General features: G+C 55.9%; 1 protein-coding gene across 1 annotated transcript; it reads right to left on the bottom strand.

The window, feature by feature from the left end:
* Nucleotides 1-1,188: 1,188 nt before the first annotated feature.
* On the bottom strand, nucleotides 1,189-15,666 carry Rspo1 (R-spondin 1). The gene is made up of 5 exons (XM_026393485.2): nucleotides 15,573-15,666; nucleotides 4,528-4,719; nucleotides 2,445-2,594; nucleotides 1,975-2,163; nucleotides 1,189-1,361 (listed from the first exon to the last, which is right to left on the bottom strand). The coding sequence occupies exons 1-5, from the start codon at nucleotides 15,664-15,666 to the stop codon at nucleotides 1,189-1,191; spliced, it is 798 nt and encodes a 265-aa protein (XP_026249270.2).
* Nucleotides 15,667-16,442: the final 776 nt, after the last annotated feature.

Here is a 16,442-nt window from a genome sequence, read left to right on the forward strand (position 1 = left end):
CCTTCTTTTTTTTAAACATGATTGTGTATTTTTTTTAAGTTGTAGATGGACATAATACCTTTATTTATTTTTTATTTGGTGCTGAGAATTGAACCCAGAGCCTCACACCCAGGCCAGCACTCTACCACTGAGCCCCAGCCCCAGCCCCTCTCCCTCTTTCTTGATGGCTCTAGGATTTACTGCTCCCCTTGGTTTAGTCCCCAGCCATCTCAGAGAGCCTGTGCACCCCTCTTCCCTTGGGAAGGCCACCTTAGCCCTTCAGGACACAGACTCTGCCCTCCCAGGTGGGAAGTCCTCCTTTAGAGCTGGCCTGGAGCCCTTTGTTCCTCCTTAGGGTTCTTAGAGCAGTACCTCTTGAACCGGGAAGTGCATGCCGATGACCTGGACCCTCCCTTCAAAGGCAGACTCTGGCTCATCAGGTTTGGGATGGGATCTGAGTTCTCATTCCTAAGAAGCCACCAGGTGACTATGTCACTGCCGGTCCACGGCCCTGCATTCTGAGTAAGAAGACTGTGAGAGAGCCTGTGATCACCTTCCTAGAGTCCTGGATTTCTTTTCCTGCTCTGGATCCTTTGTCACAGAGGCCATTCGGGGCCTCTGAACTTTGACCCTGACTCTTCTTGCTCCCATGTGGACCTCCCGATCCTCAAACCCTGAAGAGGAACATGGTGCCAGTGACGACTGCTGGGTTTTTTGTTTTGTTTTGTTTTTTAATTTGAAATAAACCTTTAAGCAGTTTTCGGAGTCAGGTCAGCCCTGATAGGTATCACGGCTGCGTAACAATAAGTCTCCAACCATAAGGTCCCACGGCGGGAATGCTGAATGGGGTGGGAGGCGGCGTCACCCTGCGGTCCTCCAGCTTTGGCTCTGCCCGCCACTCCTGGCAGATGCGATCCCAGCAGCTTCTCCCGAAGGTTCCACTCTGCAAGGTTGGGGTTTGGATGCTGGGAAATGTTCTGACATGCCCACTGGGCACATCTTAAACCGAGTGTGTACCGCCAGGCCAAAGGATGAAAGCGTCTTCTGGTGGCCTCAGGGGTGTGTATGTGTGTGTGTGTGTGTGTGTGTGTGTATGTGTGTGTGCATGCACACGTGTGCACTGCCTCCGATGATCCAGTTCTGGAAAGCTTTCATCACGCAGCACAGCTCTGGGCCCCTCTGTGCAGGCCTGGTATCTGGATGCTGAGCCTATGTGGGCCCCACAGATGTGAATGGCCCCACTGTCCCGGGCTGCTGCTGCTGCTGCTGCTGCTGCCCCTTGCGTCTCCGCGAGCCGGAGCCCGACTCCTTGCCCTCCTTCCTGGCCAGGTTCCTGTTGGTATTCTCTCGACGGCCCTGGCCCTGCTTCCTCCTCTTCTGCCCTGCAACAAACCCCATGGCAGGAAAAATCAACAGAGGATGTGCTCCAGAGTCCCAGGAGGGGAGTGACGAAAAGGCTGGGACGGGAAGCCCAGCGACTCCTCTACCAGCAGACACTTCAGAGAACCCCCAGCATAAGGGCAGGTCCCCCACCCTCAGTACATGCTGGTGCCCTCCTCAGACCCCGGATCCCAGTGGGCCTAGCTTCTCCAGGTGTTGGGTGCAGTCTCCGCACAGGCAAGACAGTCCCCACCCCTGCCCCTCACTGGGTACCTCTGGGGCCAGGCAAGGAGCAGCAGCCACCTCATGACCACGTAGGCTACGTGACCTTGTTTGAATCACGGTATGTCTCTGGGGCTTAGCCCTCTGGCTATCTGACCCCTGAAGGCCCTTCTACCATGAACACCCAGAAGAAATGGGGAACTGCAGGAACAGTGACCACAGAAGCTCCCCGCTCCTGCCACGGCATCCTGGGGCACTGCCTTCCGCCAGGACAGGGCCCCCAGTCTGGACGGCATAGGGCCTCGAGTTGAGCATTCTCCATCTGGCCTTGCCCTGGGCACCTGGCAGGACACAGAGGTGACTGACCCCGGGGAGGCAGAGGTTGCCACTCACCCTCAGGACACGGCGTCCTCCGCACTGTGCACCTCCGGGTCTCCTTGGTGTCAGCGCAGGCGGCATGGTCCCCCCCAGGGGCATGAAGCACCCTGCGCGTCCGCTCCTCAGAGCCCTTCCGGAAACCACAGAGCTTCTTCTTTTTGGAGCAGGGCCCCCAAGGGGACCACTCGCTCATTTCACATGGTGCTGGTAGGAAGAGAGGGAAAAGGAGGAGAAGGAAATATGGGAGGCTCCTCCCCTGGACCAGAACAGGGCAACCTCATCCACCTGTCCCTGGCCTGGGCCTCAGGCCAGAGCATCTTTAGTCCAGAGGGCAGAAGGGCCTCGGGGAAGCCCCAGCAGGTGAGTGTGGCGGGATAAGCTTTCTCTGCACAGCGCTCCCAGGACACATGATCCCTGGCCGGACCCCGCCCTGCCACTCACTCCACCTGGGGTGCGGGAGGCTGTGAGCGCCCTCCACGGCTTACCAGGACTGCTGCACTCCGTGGTGCCGTTGACAGCGATGGAGCCCTCTGGACAGGCCGGATAGCAGCGGCCCTTGTGCAAGTACAAGCCCTCCTGACACCTGGTGCAGAAGTTGTGGCTGAAGCAGGCCTCGCAGTGCTCGATCTTGCATTCTGTGGACAGCACCAGAGTCGGGGGTCTCTGGCCCAGCCGGGAACAGACCCTTCCCCTCATCCCAAGCTCCAAAGCCCACCCATCCACACTCACCCACATGGAGGCCAGACCCTCGGCCTACTACTGTGATCTCAGAGGAAGCTTGGGAGAGGAGCAGAAGCAGGAATGAGGGCAGACCGGGGGGGGGGGGGAGTCTGAAGTGACCACTCTTGAGGGCTGGTTGGGACTCTCCCCTCCATCAGCCAACCCAAAGCCAAACCCAGATTCAAGCCCTGGAACCCAAGGTAAGGCCCACAAGAGCTGGTTTTAGAGAAGAAGTTGGGGGACCCTCTGTGCCTGGCGGGGATTGTGGGAGGACTGTTTCCCAGAGGGCCCTCTACCCAGGGTGGAACTGAGGAGTGGGACGACCCCTGGAGACCGCTGTCGGGGCTCCCTCCTCCACCGCTGGGCATCCACAGTATCCCAACCTTGTTCTCCTGCCCTGGGCAGAAGGAATCTGTTCGGAGGAGCAGGAGCCATCCCGGGGCAAATTCCTCTCCCTGTGCAAGGCCAAGTTCCAGGAACCACCTTGGTTGGACTCCTGGGTCCCTCCCTGCCACCCTCTTGCCAGCTCTCTCCTTGGTAGGGAGGATGGCTCTTCAGGGCTTGGCTGGGAACAGGCAGCCCTTTCACAATCTCTCCCCTCCCAGTCTCTGGAGCCCAAGGCCCAGGCCTCCAGTTTCCCAGGAGCCAGCCCAGCCAGGAGCCCCTCTCCCGACCCCGAGGATCAAGAACACTGCTCCCGGGGTCCTACCTCTATCCTGCCGAGCTCCCTACTGCACCTCTGTGCCTCAGAGCCCCCATGGCTTTATCTCAGCCTCACTCCCTCCTCTCCCTTCTTCCTTCACCTCCCGATGCTCTGAGGCCTAGGTTTGGTGGCCAATAAAATAGAAACCAAAATAACAATAGCAGCTACCATTATTGAGTGCTAGACCCCAAGAGCCTTATCAGAGCATCTCCCAACCCCAGGGGGGGGGAAGCTAGTACTCCCATTTTAAAGATGAGGGAGGCTGAGATAGGCCCAAGGTCACACAATGCCTAAACAGCAGAGCTGAGATCAGAACCCAGTTGGCGAAGCTCAGGCCAGACATTTCCCCTCTAAGTCTCTAAGTTATCAGCTATAAAAAGGGTACCATCCCATGGCCCTGCTTCCCTGAAAAGTTCAAAGGATCAACTGGGAGGGATGTGGCCACTGTTCAGCCGGTGTGCTCACTGAGTGTCCCCAGCATGTTGCAGCTGCAGTTACAGAGATGGAATGGAGCCCAGGCCTTGGAGCAGGGAGAGCTGGGGCTGGTATGGAAAAGCAGGGTTGGAAGACCAGAGCGAGAAGAGAGTGAAAGGGTGGGGCGGCCATACTTAGATTTCTTGGTGGCCCGTGTGGTGCCAACGGTGGTTTTCAAGCACAAGTGGGAAGCCATAGGACGGGTGTCTTGGAAGCGTCTTTCTGGCTGTGGTGCAGAGGGAAGGCTGGGGGGACCATACAGCCTGGAGCACAGATGATCAGGGGAGAGACCCCGGACCAGGCTGGGAGCCAGGCGGAGAGCGTGGCGAAGAGGAAGGAAGGGAGCAGCCAGCATCTGGTTACTGGGTGGATGGGGGCAGCACAGGCGGGAGGCTGGCTGCCAGGTCTGTGGCTAGGGAGATGCGCGGGGACCCTGAACTGACCTGAGAGCACAGGCAGGTGCAGGATGGGGCCTGGGTCTGGACAAGGAGTGGGGAGTGCAGCTGGGATAGCTGGGGCCATGTCTGGCTGGCAGCCGGACACCTGAATCGAGAGCCTCGTCTGCTCTCACCAGCATCCCCTCCACATCTCTCACCAACCACCAACGGCTCAAAGCACCCTTCCCGGGCGCCCAGGGCCGGTGGCACCCCCGCTCCAGCTCCGACACTCACTGATGCACTTGTTCATCTCAGGGTTGCGGGCGTCAAAGTATCCGGGCGGGCAGGATGGCAAGCAGACGCCCACCTGGCGAATGTCGTTCCTCTCCAGCAGGATGAAGAGCTTGGGGGAGCACTTGAGGCAGCCGTTGACCTCGGAGCAGAGCTCACAGCCTTTGGCACAGGCCTGACTCCCCTCGGCGCTGACTGCAAGGACAGGGCGGGCGGGCATGAGGAGATGCTGAAGGACAGAGCCCAAGCCTTGGCCTTCCAGACTCCCACCAGGACAGGGGGAGAGTAGACGGGGTGTCATTCTGTAGCAGGAAGGTGGTCAGGAAACAGCCAGGCAGGCAGCCCTCTGAGAGGCTGTTTTATGAACACCCCCAGAATCCTCTCACCGGGGAAAGAGCGTGGACACCTGGAGTTAGGGCTCCCAGGACCCGACGTGCCCCCCGAGCTCCAGACACAAGTTCACCCTGCCAGGCTCGCTGTACCACCACCAGAGAAGCAGCTGAAGCAGCCCCCTTCCCGGAACCTACCCTGACTCTCCCCAAAGAGGAAAAGTCCAGCCTCAAGTTCAGAAGGACAGTTTTTACTCCCCTGACTGAGTTTTAAGGACAAGACAGGTAATGGGTCAAGCTATCAGAGAAAAGGACCACCTACCTAGAGACAGAAAGATGACCAAAATAACCTATGTCTACAACAGTGGTCTCAACCAGGGACCATCTGGCTTCCCAGGGGACCATTGGTAGTGTCTACGGACATCTTTGATCCTCACAACTGCAGAGGTGGGTTGCTCTGGCATCAAGTGGATAGAGACCAGGGATGCTGCTAAGCACCCTCTAAGGCATGGTGTGGCCCTCTTCAGCAAATAATTATTATTTGAGAGGGGACACCAGGGATGGAACTCAGGGGCACTCAATCACTGAGCCACATCCCCAGCCCTATTTTGTGTTTTATTTAGAGACAGGGTCTCACTGAGTTGCTTAGCACCTCACTGTTGCTGAGGCTGGCTTTGAACTCGAGATCCCCCTGCCTCAGTCTCCCGAGCCTCTTGGCAACAAATAGTTATTTGATTCAAAATGTCGGTGGTGCCGAGATTGAAAAATCCTGTCTTAGAACCATCCTGAGAGGCAGAGTGACCTCCAGGTGCAGTGCTGAGTCTCCAAGCTTTGATCTTGTTCCTTGGGCCAACCAACACTCACTAAGCCCCTTCCATGCATCACGCACAGGGTGAGCCTTGGGGACAGGGAGGCAGGTGAGCTAGGCCACTTGGCAGGGGACTTGGCCTTTCAGCGGAGCAGACACCCACAGACAGGCAAATGCTGACAGCTACAAAGCCAAGCAAGAGTGGACTCGAAAAGAAAGGGGAAGGATTCACAGAGAAGTGTAGACAGCTTTCCTTCCGGAAAATGGAGATAAGGTACTAGAAGGAGCAGGACCACAGAGGTAAAATATTACAGAGGGGGAACTGCAGATAATTGGGGGTGGAAGTGAGGGGAGGAGGTAGTGAAAAATAAGATATCCTATCTACATATCACAAACTTGAACTTGATCCTGCCACGTGGCATTTTCCAAAGAGTATTCCTTGGAAGGAGATTCCCTTAAATACCAATAGGAAGACTTGGAGAAAAGGCTACTGTAACAGGTAAGACCAGGACCCCGTGGGTCAAACAAATGCAAACAGGATTTGTTACAGTGAGACTTTTTGCAAACTCTATGACACTCTCATGCAGAGCATATAAGAGAGGGACAGAGGAAGCTGCGTTTCCCCAACATTTTGGACACAAACCACTTATTTTGAAGAGTCTTTCTTGGGACCTCTTCAGAGCTGCTTGGACAACAGGGAGCCATGGGAAAATGAATCAGGAGTGAGATCCAATTTGCATTGGACATAACTGGTCCAGTTTACATATTGTGAAGATTCAACTGGGAACCAGGGTGGAGACAGGAGACCAAAGGAATATTTGGGTGGAGCTGACTCCATTCATCCAGATGAGAAAGTAAGAAAGCCTTAAACAAAACTGTGGGTAGTGCAGACAGAGGAGACATGCTTAGCAGAGAGGAGCGGCCAGGAGCCTGGGTGATTCTGGCCTAGGGTGCAGGTGAACTGTGGGGTCAATCACTAAAAGAGGCCCAAGAGAAGAGAATCGAGTGGAGAAGGAAGGAGAGTAGTTATAAGCCACTTAGGAGAAGTCAAGCAGCAAGAAGCTGTCGATACACCTGATGCCGGGGCTGGAAAAATCAGAATAGAGACTGCAGGAGGGAGCTCAGCAGCATGGACCCGGGGCTCAGGCTGCAGACCCAGCTGGACCTCAGGCCAGAGTCTCTGACTGTGAGCCCAGGCCAAATACTGGATCCTGTACCTCCCTTCCCACCCCAGAGAAAGGGAGGTGAGGGTGTCCCCCCTGGGGGCTCCTGGGGGGAGTACAGGCCGCAGGGACGACTCCTGACTTCAGAACAGGAGAGCAAGTACGATGCAGGGAGGCAGGCAGAGGGGGAGGGGAGACGAAGACCACCGCAGGCGTCACTGAGCAGTCTCAGTCCTAAAGGCAGAGTGTCGCTAAGTGTGACACTGACCCCCTGATAAGGAGGACTCTTCAGGGCTTGACAAGCACCACCTCGTGAGGTAGGTGCTGTAGTTATCTCCCATCCTCATTGTCACAGAAAAGGAAAGGTTCAAGTTCTCCCGCCAGATTCCTCAGGCAGAATGAGTTCCAGGCAGAGGGAACCACGCATATAAAAGGCAGGTGTGGGGCAGCAGGAGGGAGCAGAGGAACTGCAAGTGTGGCTAGAGTGATGATTTCTGAAGTATGCAATTTATTTGTATAGAGTCGATGTTATTATTGTTTGTGTGTGGGGGCGGGGCACTGGGGGTGGATCCCAGGGGTGCTCTACCACTGAGCTACATCCCCAGCCCTTTCTATTTTTTGAGACAGGGGCCTGTTAAGTTGCTGAAGCTGGCCTTGAACTTGGGATCCTCCTGTTTCAGCCTCCCGCGTCACTGGCATGACAGGCATGCGCCACCACATCTGGCAAGCCGATGTGACTATTTCATGAATGAACTTAAAATTTACCATCCTTCTTGTTGGTTTAGAATTGTTTGGGATTATTTTTTCTACTCTGGGCCTTTTCTTTCAGCTCTATGACAAATTTATGTCCTTGAAGATTTGAGGGACCGCTTCCCCTTCTAAGATGTTAAAACCCCCCTTACTTATTGTTTTTACTTAAATCCTTGTTGAAATGAATGTTCCCTCTGGGCTTCTGCCTAGAGATGTTGACCACTAGTGGTCCGCCTGGCCGTCCTCTGGAGGGACCTTACCAGACTCCTCGATCCCTTCCTGCCTCCTCCGTGGAGGACAGATTCTCCTCAGAGTCCCACTGCCCGCCACTCACTCGACCGGCAGACATGCCCTGCGTGCCTTTTTCTTCAGTATTATTATTATTATTATTATTATTATTATTATTATTTTCTTTCAGTGCCAGGGATGGCCCCGGCCGTGGTGCACTGGCCAGCGCTCTCCCCCAGCTCCACCCCAACCCTTCTTCAGTGCCATCAAGGGCAGGGCAGGGAGAGCGTGGCCTCCTCAGCACAGGGAAGCAGGAGACTTCAGACAGGAGGCCGGGGGGCAAGGCAGGGGCCAGAGAGGAAGGGCCTCCAGCCTGAGCTGTCCTCGAGGCCAGGAGGAATCAGCAGGACACTGGAAGGGCAGGCTGGGGCTTCGTGTCAGAAAGACCCCTCCGCAGCGGGGAGGACGGGTTGAAGGACGGCCAAGGGCCAGGGGGAGATGCCAGGTGAGGACTCAGGGAGAAGAGCTGGGGCCGAGCCAAGAGGGAGGAAAGGATCGAGGACCAGGGGTTGCGTGGGAAGACCAGGGACAGGGCACAGCACAGGCCAAGGTGACCTGGAGATGGGGGGCCCATGTCAGGGGACAGCTGTTGGGCCTTTGCTAAGACGGAGGCCCCAGGAAGAGGAGCAGGATTTTTTGGGGGGTGACATGGTGAGAACTTAGGCTCTAGGTGTGGCCAGGTGTGGCCGCTGTGGGGCACCCAGGGGAGTGAGCCAGCTGCACACAGGGGCCTGGAAATGGAGACGCCAAGTCCTTAACGTGAAAACAGTCACCAAAGGCATCTACAGAGCAGGAAGAGGAGCTCGGCACTTAAGAGAAGGACAGAAGAAAGAAGGTCTCCCCAAGAGGCTGAGAAGGGGGCAGTGGACACTGAGAAGCATATTGCACCACGGACCCAGGGGAAGAGCGCTCTCCATGGAAGGAAGAGGTGTGGACGTGCCCAATGCTGCTGAGACATCCCCTGGGGAATCAGTGACAGGGTGCTGGCCACTCTGGTGGGGAGCTGAGTGCCTGGCAGAGGAGTAAAAGAATGGTGAGGAGGCAGAGAGGCCGTGTGCCATCTCTTTCTAGAAGTGCCTGCGGACGAGGGGTAAGAACCCCCTGGGAGTGTGTGGGTGAGGAGGAGACCGGGGCTGAGCCCTGGTGACACCTGCAGTCCACAGAGAAGCAGAGGAAGAGGGGCTCCAGAAAGCTGACAAGCAACCCTTGGAAATGCCAGAGGAGATGCAGAAGGTGAGGATAAAAACCAAGCAGAAAGTGAAACGCAGTGGCGCACACCTGAAATCCCAGAGACTGGGAGGCTGAGGTAGGAGGATTGCAAGTTTGAGGCTGGCCTCAGCAACTTAGCAAGACCATCTCAAAATCAAAAAAAATTTAAAAAGACTGGGGATGTAGCTCAGTAGTCAAGCAACCCTAGGTTCAATCCCTGGTACAAAAAAAAAAAAGTTGAAAAGGAAGAGTTCTTCAGGCACAGGGCTGGAGGGAAGCCAAGGCCAGTGAGCCCTGGAGCAAACCTAGAGATGTGACCACTGGTGGCCATTGACTGGGTGATGTCAGGAAGGGCAGTTTCATGGAGGGGGAATGTCGGCCAGACCACAGTGAGCTGAGGAACGAGCAGAGGGAAGGAGGTGGGAATAAAGCAAGGAGAGGGATGAAAATCAGAGAGCATAGAAAGAGCCAGCGTAGGACCTGGGCTAGTGGCTCATGCTATAATCTCAGCAGCTCAGGAGGCTGAGGCAGGAGGACTGTGAGTTCAGGACCAGCCTCAGCGAGACCCTGTCTCTAAATACAATATAAAAAAGGGACTGAGGATGTGGCTCAGTGGTTAAGCACCCCAGAGTTCATCCTGGTGGTAATAATAATAATATTATTATTATTATTATTATTAACAATAATAGAGAGAGACAACATGGAGAGAAGAAATGGGGGTGGAATGTGATTCCAAGACTCAAAGGCAGAGTCAATTGATGGAATGAAGACCTGAGGATACAGGAGGGTCGAGATACAGAGGTCAGGCTGGGTGCGGTGCCCCCAGCTATTTAGGAGGCTGAGGCAGGCGGATCACAGTTTGAGGCCAGCCTCAGCAACTTAGTGGGACTCTGTGTCACACTTAAAAAAAGGGCTGGGGTGTAGGGTAGTGGTACAGTGCTTGCCTAGCATGTGTGGAGCCCTGGGTCCTCAGTACCATGGGGGGGAAAAAACAACAACAAAAAGATCAGGTGATGAGAGACTGAAGTCAAGGACAAGGGACAAAGAACTAAGGGATCCGAATTCCATGGGAGTTTGAAGCTCAGAAAGGGGAGGGGGCTCAGCGATGGGCAGGGAGGGAAAGGGATGCTTATAAGGGGAATAAAAGCCAAAAGGTGTTCTCAGCTTGACGGGCCAACGTGTGGGCAGGGAGGGGACAGAGCCAGAGAGGAGGGCTCGGTGGGCTCAACAATGAGAACAAGACTTCCAATGCAGGGTCCCGGAAGACGTGTTTGAGGGATGCCTTCAATTCCAGGGGACTTGTTCCCCAGGCACTTGCTGCAACCTGACAGCTGCCAGGACTGCTGGGGGCTGGGACATGGTGATAGAGAGAGGAAGGCCCCCCAGGGCCTGGGAAGCAGGGCTGGCTCTGCAGGGCAGCCAGGGGTGACGGAGCCCTGGTGGGGGAGGCCCCTGGGCCGCTCCAGGAAAAGCGTGCGCCCCACGGGAGGAACAGCCTGGGCACAGGCTCAGAGGCACTGACGACCGTGGGTGGGAAACAGGGCTTTTTACTATCGGTGAGGAAAGGGACCATGGCATGGTCGGACTGGCCTCTGTCAACCTTGTGCAAGACACTTCCCAGTTGCTGGTAAGGAGTCCCATCCTGTCTCAGCCTGCCCCTCCCTGAAGAATGGATTCTGTCCCACTGTCCCTCCTCCCCCAAGGTCTTTGCTTCTTCTAACTCCCAACGGCCTCCTCCCCAGGCATCTGCTTTAGACCAGAAATCTCATGGTGCCCCAGCCCTGCCTAAAATCCGTCAATGGTTCCTTATTACTGACAGAAAGAAGACCCAGCTCCTGGAGGGGTCTAAAACGTTATCATGAGCTTACCTCCCCCCCCCCAATCTCTCAATGCTTCCCTAAACAATATCTATTTCTGTTCTCTGGGCATGTCACCTTATTTCATACCTCGGTGCCTTTGCTCAAGATGGCCCTTCTGTCTGGAACACTGCCTCCTCCTGAGCCTGACAAACTCCCACAAGCCTCAGAATTAAAGTCACCTTCTCTAGGAAGTCCTCCTAGATCTCACCTCCCACAAGTTTGGTTGGAGTACTCCTGTGTTCCCATGTCCCCGGTATTTGATCACTTCATGTGGTTCTTATCTGGTAATAAGTCTGGTTCTCCCACTAGAAAGAGCTTTGGAGGGCGCAGCCTCTTATTTTTGAACGGAGGCCCAGTCAAGCAGTGAGACTCCTAAGGAGCAGGGCCCCACGGGTGGAGGGTGGGGGAAGCACGGTGTGTGCCTAGGTCTCAGAGGCAACCCCTGAAACGTGGGGAGTGGGATTGGGCAGAAATGCAGGGGTCATGGGGATGGAGAGAACTGGCCATGACTCAGAGGAGCATTGGCCTTGGTTGTAGAGTGGACCCAGCCTTGGGAGAGGTGGACTGAGCAGGCGGGGAGCCTTCTCAGGGATGCATCTGTTCCTGGCACCCAGGACCAGCTACTGCATGGACAGCAGGCCCTGGGGATGTTCCCCTGGGAATACAGAGGTTTTTTATTTCATCTCATGCTGAGGATTGAACCCAGGGCCTAGGCAAATGCTAGGCAAATGCTCTGCACTGAGCCACACCCAAGCCCTCGGGATTCTTTAACTAACCATGAACTTAGCTTAGACTTTTTCTCACCTGTGCCAAGACTGCCTCATAGCTTAGCTTGTGTGCCTGCCTGTAGCTCGTCTCCAGCCTTTACCAATGCTGGCCCATGTGCCCCCAGACTAAGACCTCTCAGTGGCTGCTCCTCACCCACAGCTCAAGTCAGGGCAAGTCCAAACTCCTCCACCTGATGAGTACAAAGAGCTTCAAATCATCTGACCTCTGCCCAGGTCCACAGCATCATCTCCCTAGGACCCTCAGCTCATGTCCCTCTAGCCTAAGGGGTGCTGGGCTTCCTGCTTCACCAATGGAACACTTCTTCTCCACAGCAAAGATCCCCAGCATGAAAACCAGATGCGAGGCGGGAGTGGTATTGCAGACCTGCAATCCCAGTGACTCGGGAGGCTGAGGCAGGAGGATCCCGAATTCAAGGCCAGCCTGGCAACTTAGTGAGGCATTAAGAAACTTAGTGAGACCCTGTCTCAAAATAAAAGCAAAAAGGGTTGGGGATGTGGCTCCATGGTTACGTGCCCCTGGGTTTAATCCTCAGTGCCAAAAAAGAAAAAAAGAAAAAAAAAAGCAGATATGAGCACAGCTGCCCAGGTGAAACCCTGAGGGCCCCCAGAACCCCATTTTAAAATCATTTTCCTGCTACTCCCCGCTGCTCTTCCTTCTGGCCTCCCCCAGTTCTCCTAGGGTCTCTCTGCCCTGGGGCTGCCTCCTGTAGCAGTAGTCAGGAGGCTGGATTGCTGGTCGCCTCCCCATCACCGTGAGCCCCTCAGGAGTCCTCTCTGTGATCTGGGGCCAGCTCTGCCGGTTCTCAGTGACGCTTGCTGGATGACCCCATGAATGCACAGGGAAGGGGCCCTGAGCTTGGTCAGTGTGGGAGGGGACGCGAGCTGGGGTGGCGGCAGGGCAGTGAGATGGGGCAGAAAGGTACCATCTGGGCTTCAGGGGCTCAGGGAGGAATGGGGCCAGGATTGGCCGAGGGGCCCTGAGATCAGATTGGGTGGCTCAGGAAGGGGTACTGGGTGAGAGAGATGGGAGTGAGAGAGGGCTCAGGAAGGGACTCAGAGGGGGTGAGGGTCGGTGGCGAGGGTCCTGAGGAGCAAGGACCAGGGGGCTTCATAAGCCACCGCCAAAGAGAAGTTCTGGCTCAACTTCCCTGCACCTCGGAGCAGGGGACCCTCCCTCGGGCTCCGGTCAGGCATTTCTGGGTCCAGAGATGGCTGTTACAGTTTGGATGTGAGATGGCCCCTAAAAGCGCCTGTGTTCCCGCAGGAATCTCCAGGTGACTGGAGGAGGCGGGCGTGGCTGGAGGAGGGTCCCGGGGGCGTGGCCTGGGCGGGCGCTTCTTCCCTCCCACCCCTTCCCCTCTCTGGGCTCCTGGCTGTCACCTGAGCTGCTCTCATCCACCTCAGGCCCTACCTCCCCACAGGCCCAGAGCGCAGGACTCAGCCCACCATGGACTGAGCCTCTAAAACATGAGCCGAATGAAACTTTCCCTCCTCCAAGTTGTTCTTGTCGGGCATTTTGTCACAGTGACACAAAGCTGACTAGCTGGTGTAAGGCTCAGGATCAGAGCTCTATTGGGTGGCTGCGGGCAGCCTGCTGTCATGTGGTCAAGGGACATCAGACCCACCCAATGGCCCTAAGACCCATATACACACAGCAAGCCCACTTCTGTGCTCCCCAAACAACCTAGTGCCCTTCTGTATGGTGGAGAGTAGCTCACACAGGTGCCTGGTCTCCCACCTCCCACCACTCCCTGGAAAGCCCAGGGCAAAATGGTCCACACGTGGTTTATTTAACCACCGCTGCATCCCCAACTCTGCACAGAGCTTGCTGTTTTACAAAGAGCTTAAAATGCATATCTAGGGCTTGATGTAGCTACCGGTAGAGCACTTGCCTGGCATGGGGGAGCACTAAAACAAAAATAAAAAACAAAATAGCTGCTATCTCACGTGAGCCTTACTATATTCCCGCAGGATTACATTTCAGCTTTACAACGGTGATCGTTATGACCCTTAAGTGACAAGCACTGCCTCACAACGCACACCCTGTATCTCCTCCAAGCCTCCCTTCATTCCGGACCCTCACTGCACCCAGTCTTTCCCCACACCTCCCCCACCCTTGATTCCCACTGCCAAGGTTGTCTGTCACATCATTTGGTAACAAAAACCGGTTTACATGCTGCTGAGGTTGCCGAATGCCACTGTATCAAAAGTGGGCACATCGGAACTGCTGCAGTAGATTAGCCAAAGCAAGAGGCCCTTACTGATGCTCAGACCAGTACAGTTTTTTTGTTTGTTTGTTTGTTTGTTTTTGTATTTTTGGTCCAACAGACTTGAACCCAGATCTTTTGGCCCCTGGTTTAGGTGGGTGTGTGTGGCCCTGCATGTGAACGTAAGCAGAATCGTTTGTGCATATTCCATGAGTATTGCTGGTCTCTCTCTCTCTCTCTCATTTCGGAAATAGAGGAGACTGATTATAAACCACTAAACCACATCTGGCCCGTGGAGTCCAAAATACTGGCCACAACAGAGGAGAGGGGAGGGAAATCAAGGCCCGCTGCTGATTGAACCTAACCGGCTCTAATTGTTTGTTAAGCCAGGGATTTTCAGCTTCACCAATTCTCTGAGCTTCCCTCCCTGGGCTGAGTCCTGGCCTCGGCCGCTCCCATCCTCCCATCAGGACCCAACAAGACTCTACTGCCTTTCAGCCTCCCCTGGCGGGCGGCATCCATCTGAAGGAAAAAGTGAAGCAAGAGGGAGTTGGGAGAGACTTCAGGAAGACTGGGCGTGACATCTCCTCGGTGTGTGTGGAAATAGATGAGGCCTTGGGAGTCCAGAAGCCACCAGCCCACTCCCTGGCCTAGGTCACTGTCACATAATGCCACTCCCACGACATAACAGCCCCATCACAGGAGATGATAAGCAGAGGGGAGGGAGTGCCTGGTGGAGGGGAGGGGTCCCACACCTTAATCTTGACCTTTACTGAGCTCTGTCACCCTGAGAAGGGTTCCCACCATGACTGTGTGGGCTCAGGCCCATCCCTTCACCTTTCTTAGCATCATGCAGAGAGAGATTTGCTTTTCCTTTTTAAGCTGAGAACCTTTTGTTCCAATGACATCTCTTTCCTTCTTTCTTTTTTATTTTTTATTTTTGTGGTGCCGGGGCTTGAGCTCAGGGCCTTGTGCACGCGAGGCAAGCTCTCTACCAACGGAGCTAGGTCCCCAGCCCCACAGTGACATCTGACATGGAGGCTCCCCATGAGAGCAGGGGCAGTGGAGCTGTCCCCGTGCCAGGCTGCCAGGGCAGCGCCCGGCCTGCTGGCCTCCCGTCTCCCCCACAGCTCCCAGTCCCACTGGGCCTGCTTTAAAAGCCACAGGACCGCAGGGTCTCCTGACCTTCCCTCCCGCCCTGTTCGTGGGGCGGGGGAAGCCCTTTGTGGCCCACTACCCAGAGGTGCAGAGTCCCCCAGGGACCACGCCTCAGCCATGACAGAAAGCGAGGAGCCGCCGCCTGGGATCCGGTGAGGGGGGAACCCAGCATGCTGCCCGCCACCCCTGAATCCATGGACACCACAGAGCTGGTGTCATGTCAGAGGGCTAATTCACCAACGGATCCTCCCAAGAGATGGGTTAATCCAGAAAGCAGCGTCTACACCGGGGAACACAGTCAACGAGGGGGCAGGAGGGAGCAGGTGATCTCCACAAATCCACCCAACAACTGCGAGGCCACGGACCTGGAACCCACCGACCCAGGGGAGATCTGAAGGGTCACCACTACCCAAGAGCCCGGGACCCCCCTCCCACCGCCGAGGCCAGCGGAGGCCCGGCCCCAGGCCCAGCCCCCTGCCCGGTACTCACTCCGCCTCTGCCTCTTGCCCTTGATCCCCCGGCTGCCGACGGCCAGGTGCAGCCAGCTCAGAACCAGGGCCACCACACACAGCCCAAGCCGCATGCTCACTGGCCGGCTCCAGGCCCCCGCAGGAGGGGTGGTCGCTGGGGGGTGGACAGCGCAGGGCTCTTGCTAACGCCTCTGGGGCTGGGTCAGCAGCAGGAGGCCCAGGTCCGGGCCAGAACCCAAATCCACCATAATCTCAGCGGGGGACCGAGAGGGCGTGGGAAGCCTCCATCAGCCCAAATGGAGGTCCTCAAAGCCACCTCAGAGTGTCACATGGGAGTCCTCTCTGTCACTTCAGCAGGAGTTACCCCAAAAAACAACCTGTGGGGAAGGAGAGAGAAGGGTTAAGTCTGTGGTACCCGGGAGCCCCAGGCTCCCCATGTGTTTCCCTACCCAGAAGAGGGTGAGAACTCAGAACCTCTGGACGCCACCAGTTACCCACCTGGCACCAGGGAGAAGAAATCTGCTCCTCTTCCTGTTCCTGCCGAATTCCCTAACCTGACACCAGAGCCGGCTACCTGAGTAGCTGGAATATGGTGAACGCTCAAACCAGATTTGTGGTTTAATGATGATTTTTCAATAATGGGAACCAGCTGGCCCCACCCTGACTACTATTGGCCAGCTCTCACTGGAAGTCCTTCTTTAAGTCTACCCTACAGACCTCATGCTGCAGTAGCAGCTTGTTACTTGTCCTTCCATGAGTGGCCCCTCAGCCTTCTCTTCCCAGTGCTGAGTCACCCATGTGCCTTTCACCTGTCCTGGAGCTAGAGTAGTGGCCCCCGGCAAGCTGGCAGACTCTGGATGGCCCTCCCGGCTTGGCGGGAGAAAAGGAA

The sequence above is a fragment of the Urocitellus parryii genome, chromosome 11 (assembly GCF_045843805.1).
Source record: "Urocitellus parryii isolate mUroPar1 chromosome 11, mUroPar1.hap1, whole genome shotgun sequence".
Classification (NCBI taxonomy): domain Eukaryota; kingdom Metazoa; phylum Chordata; class Mammalia; order Rodentia; family Sciuridae; genus Urocitellus; species Urocitellus parryii.

Bases quoted from the DNA above. Each gene is read 5' to 3' on its own strand.
- Rspo1 (XM_026393485.2), bottom strand. From the start codon at position 15,666: ATGCGGCTTGGGCTGTGTGTGGTGGCCCTGGTTCTGAGCTGGCTGCAC. The intron at 2,595-4,527 runs GTGAGTGTCGGA...TGCTGTCCACAG, and splicing joins TGAGATGAACAAGTGCATCA to AATGCAAGATCGAGCACTGC. The intron at 2,164-2,444 runs GTAAGCCGTGGA...TCTTCCTACCAG, and splicing joins CACGGAGTGCAGCAGTCCTG to CACCATGTGAAATGAGCGAG.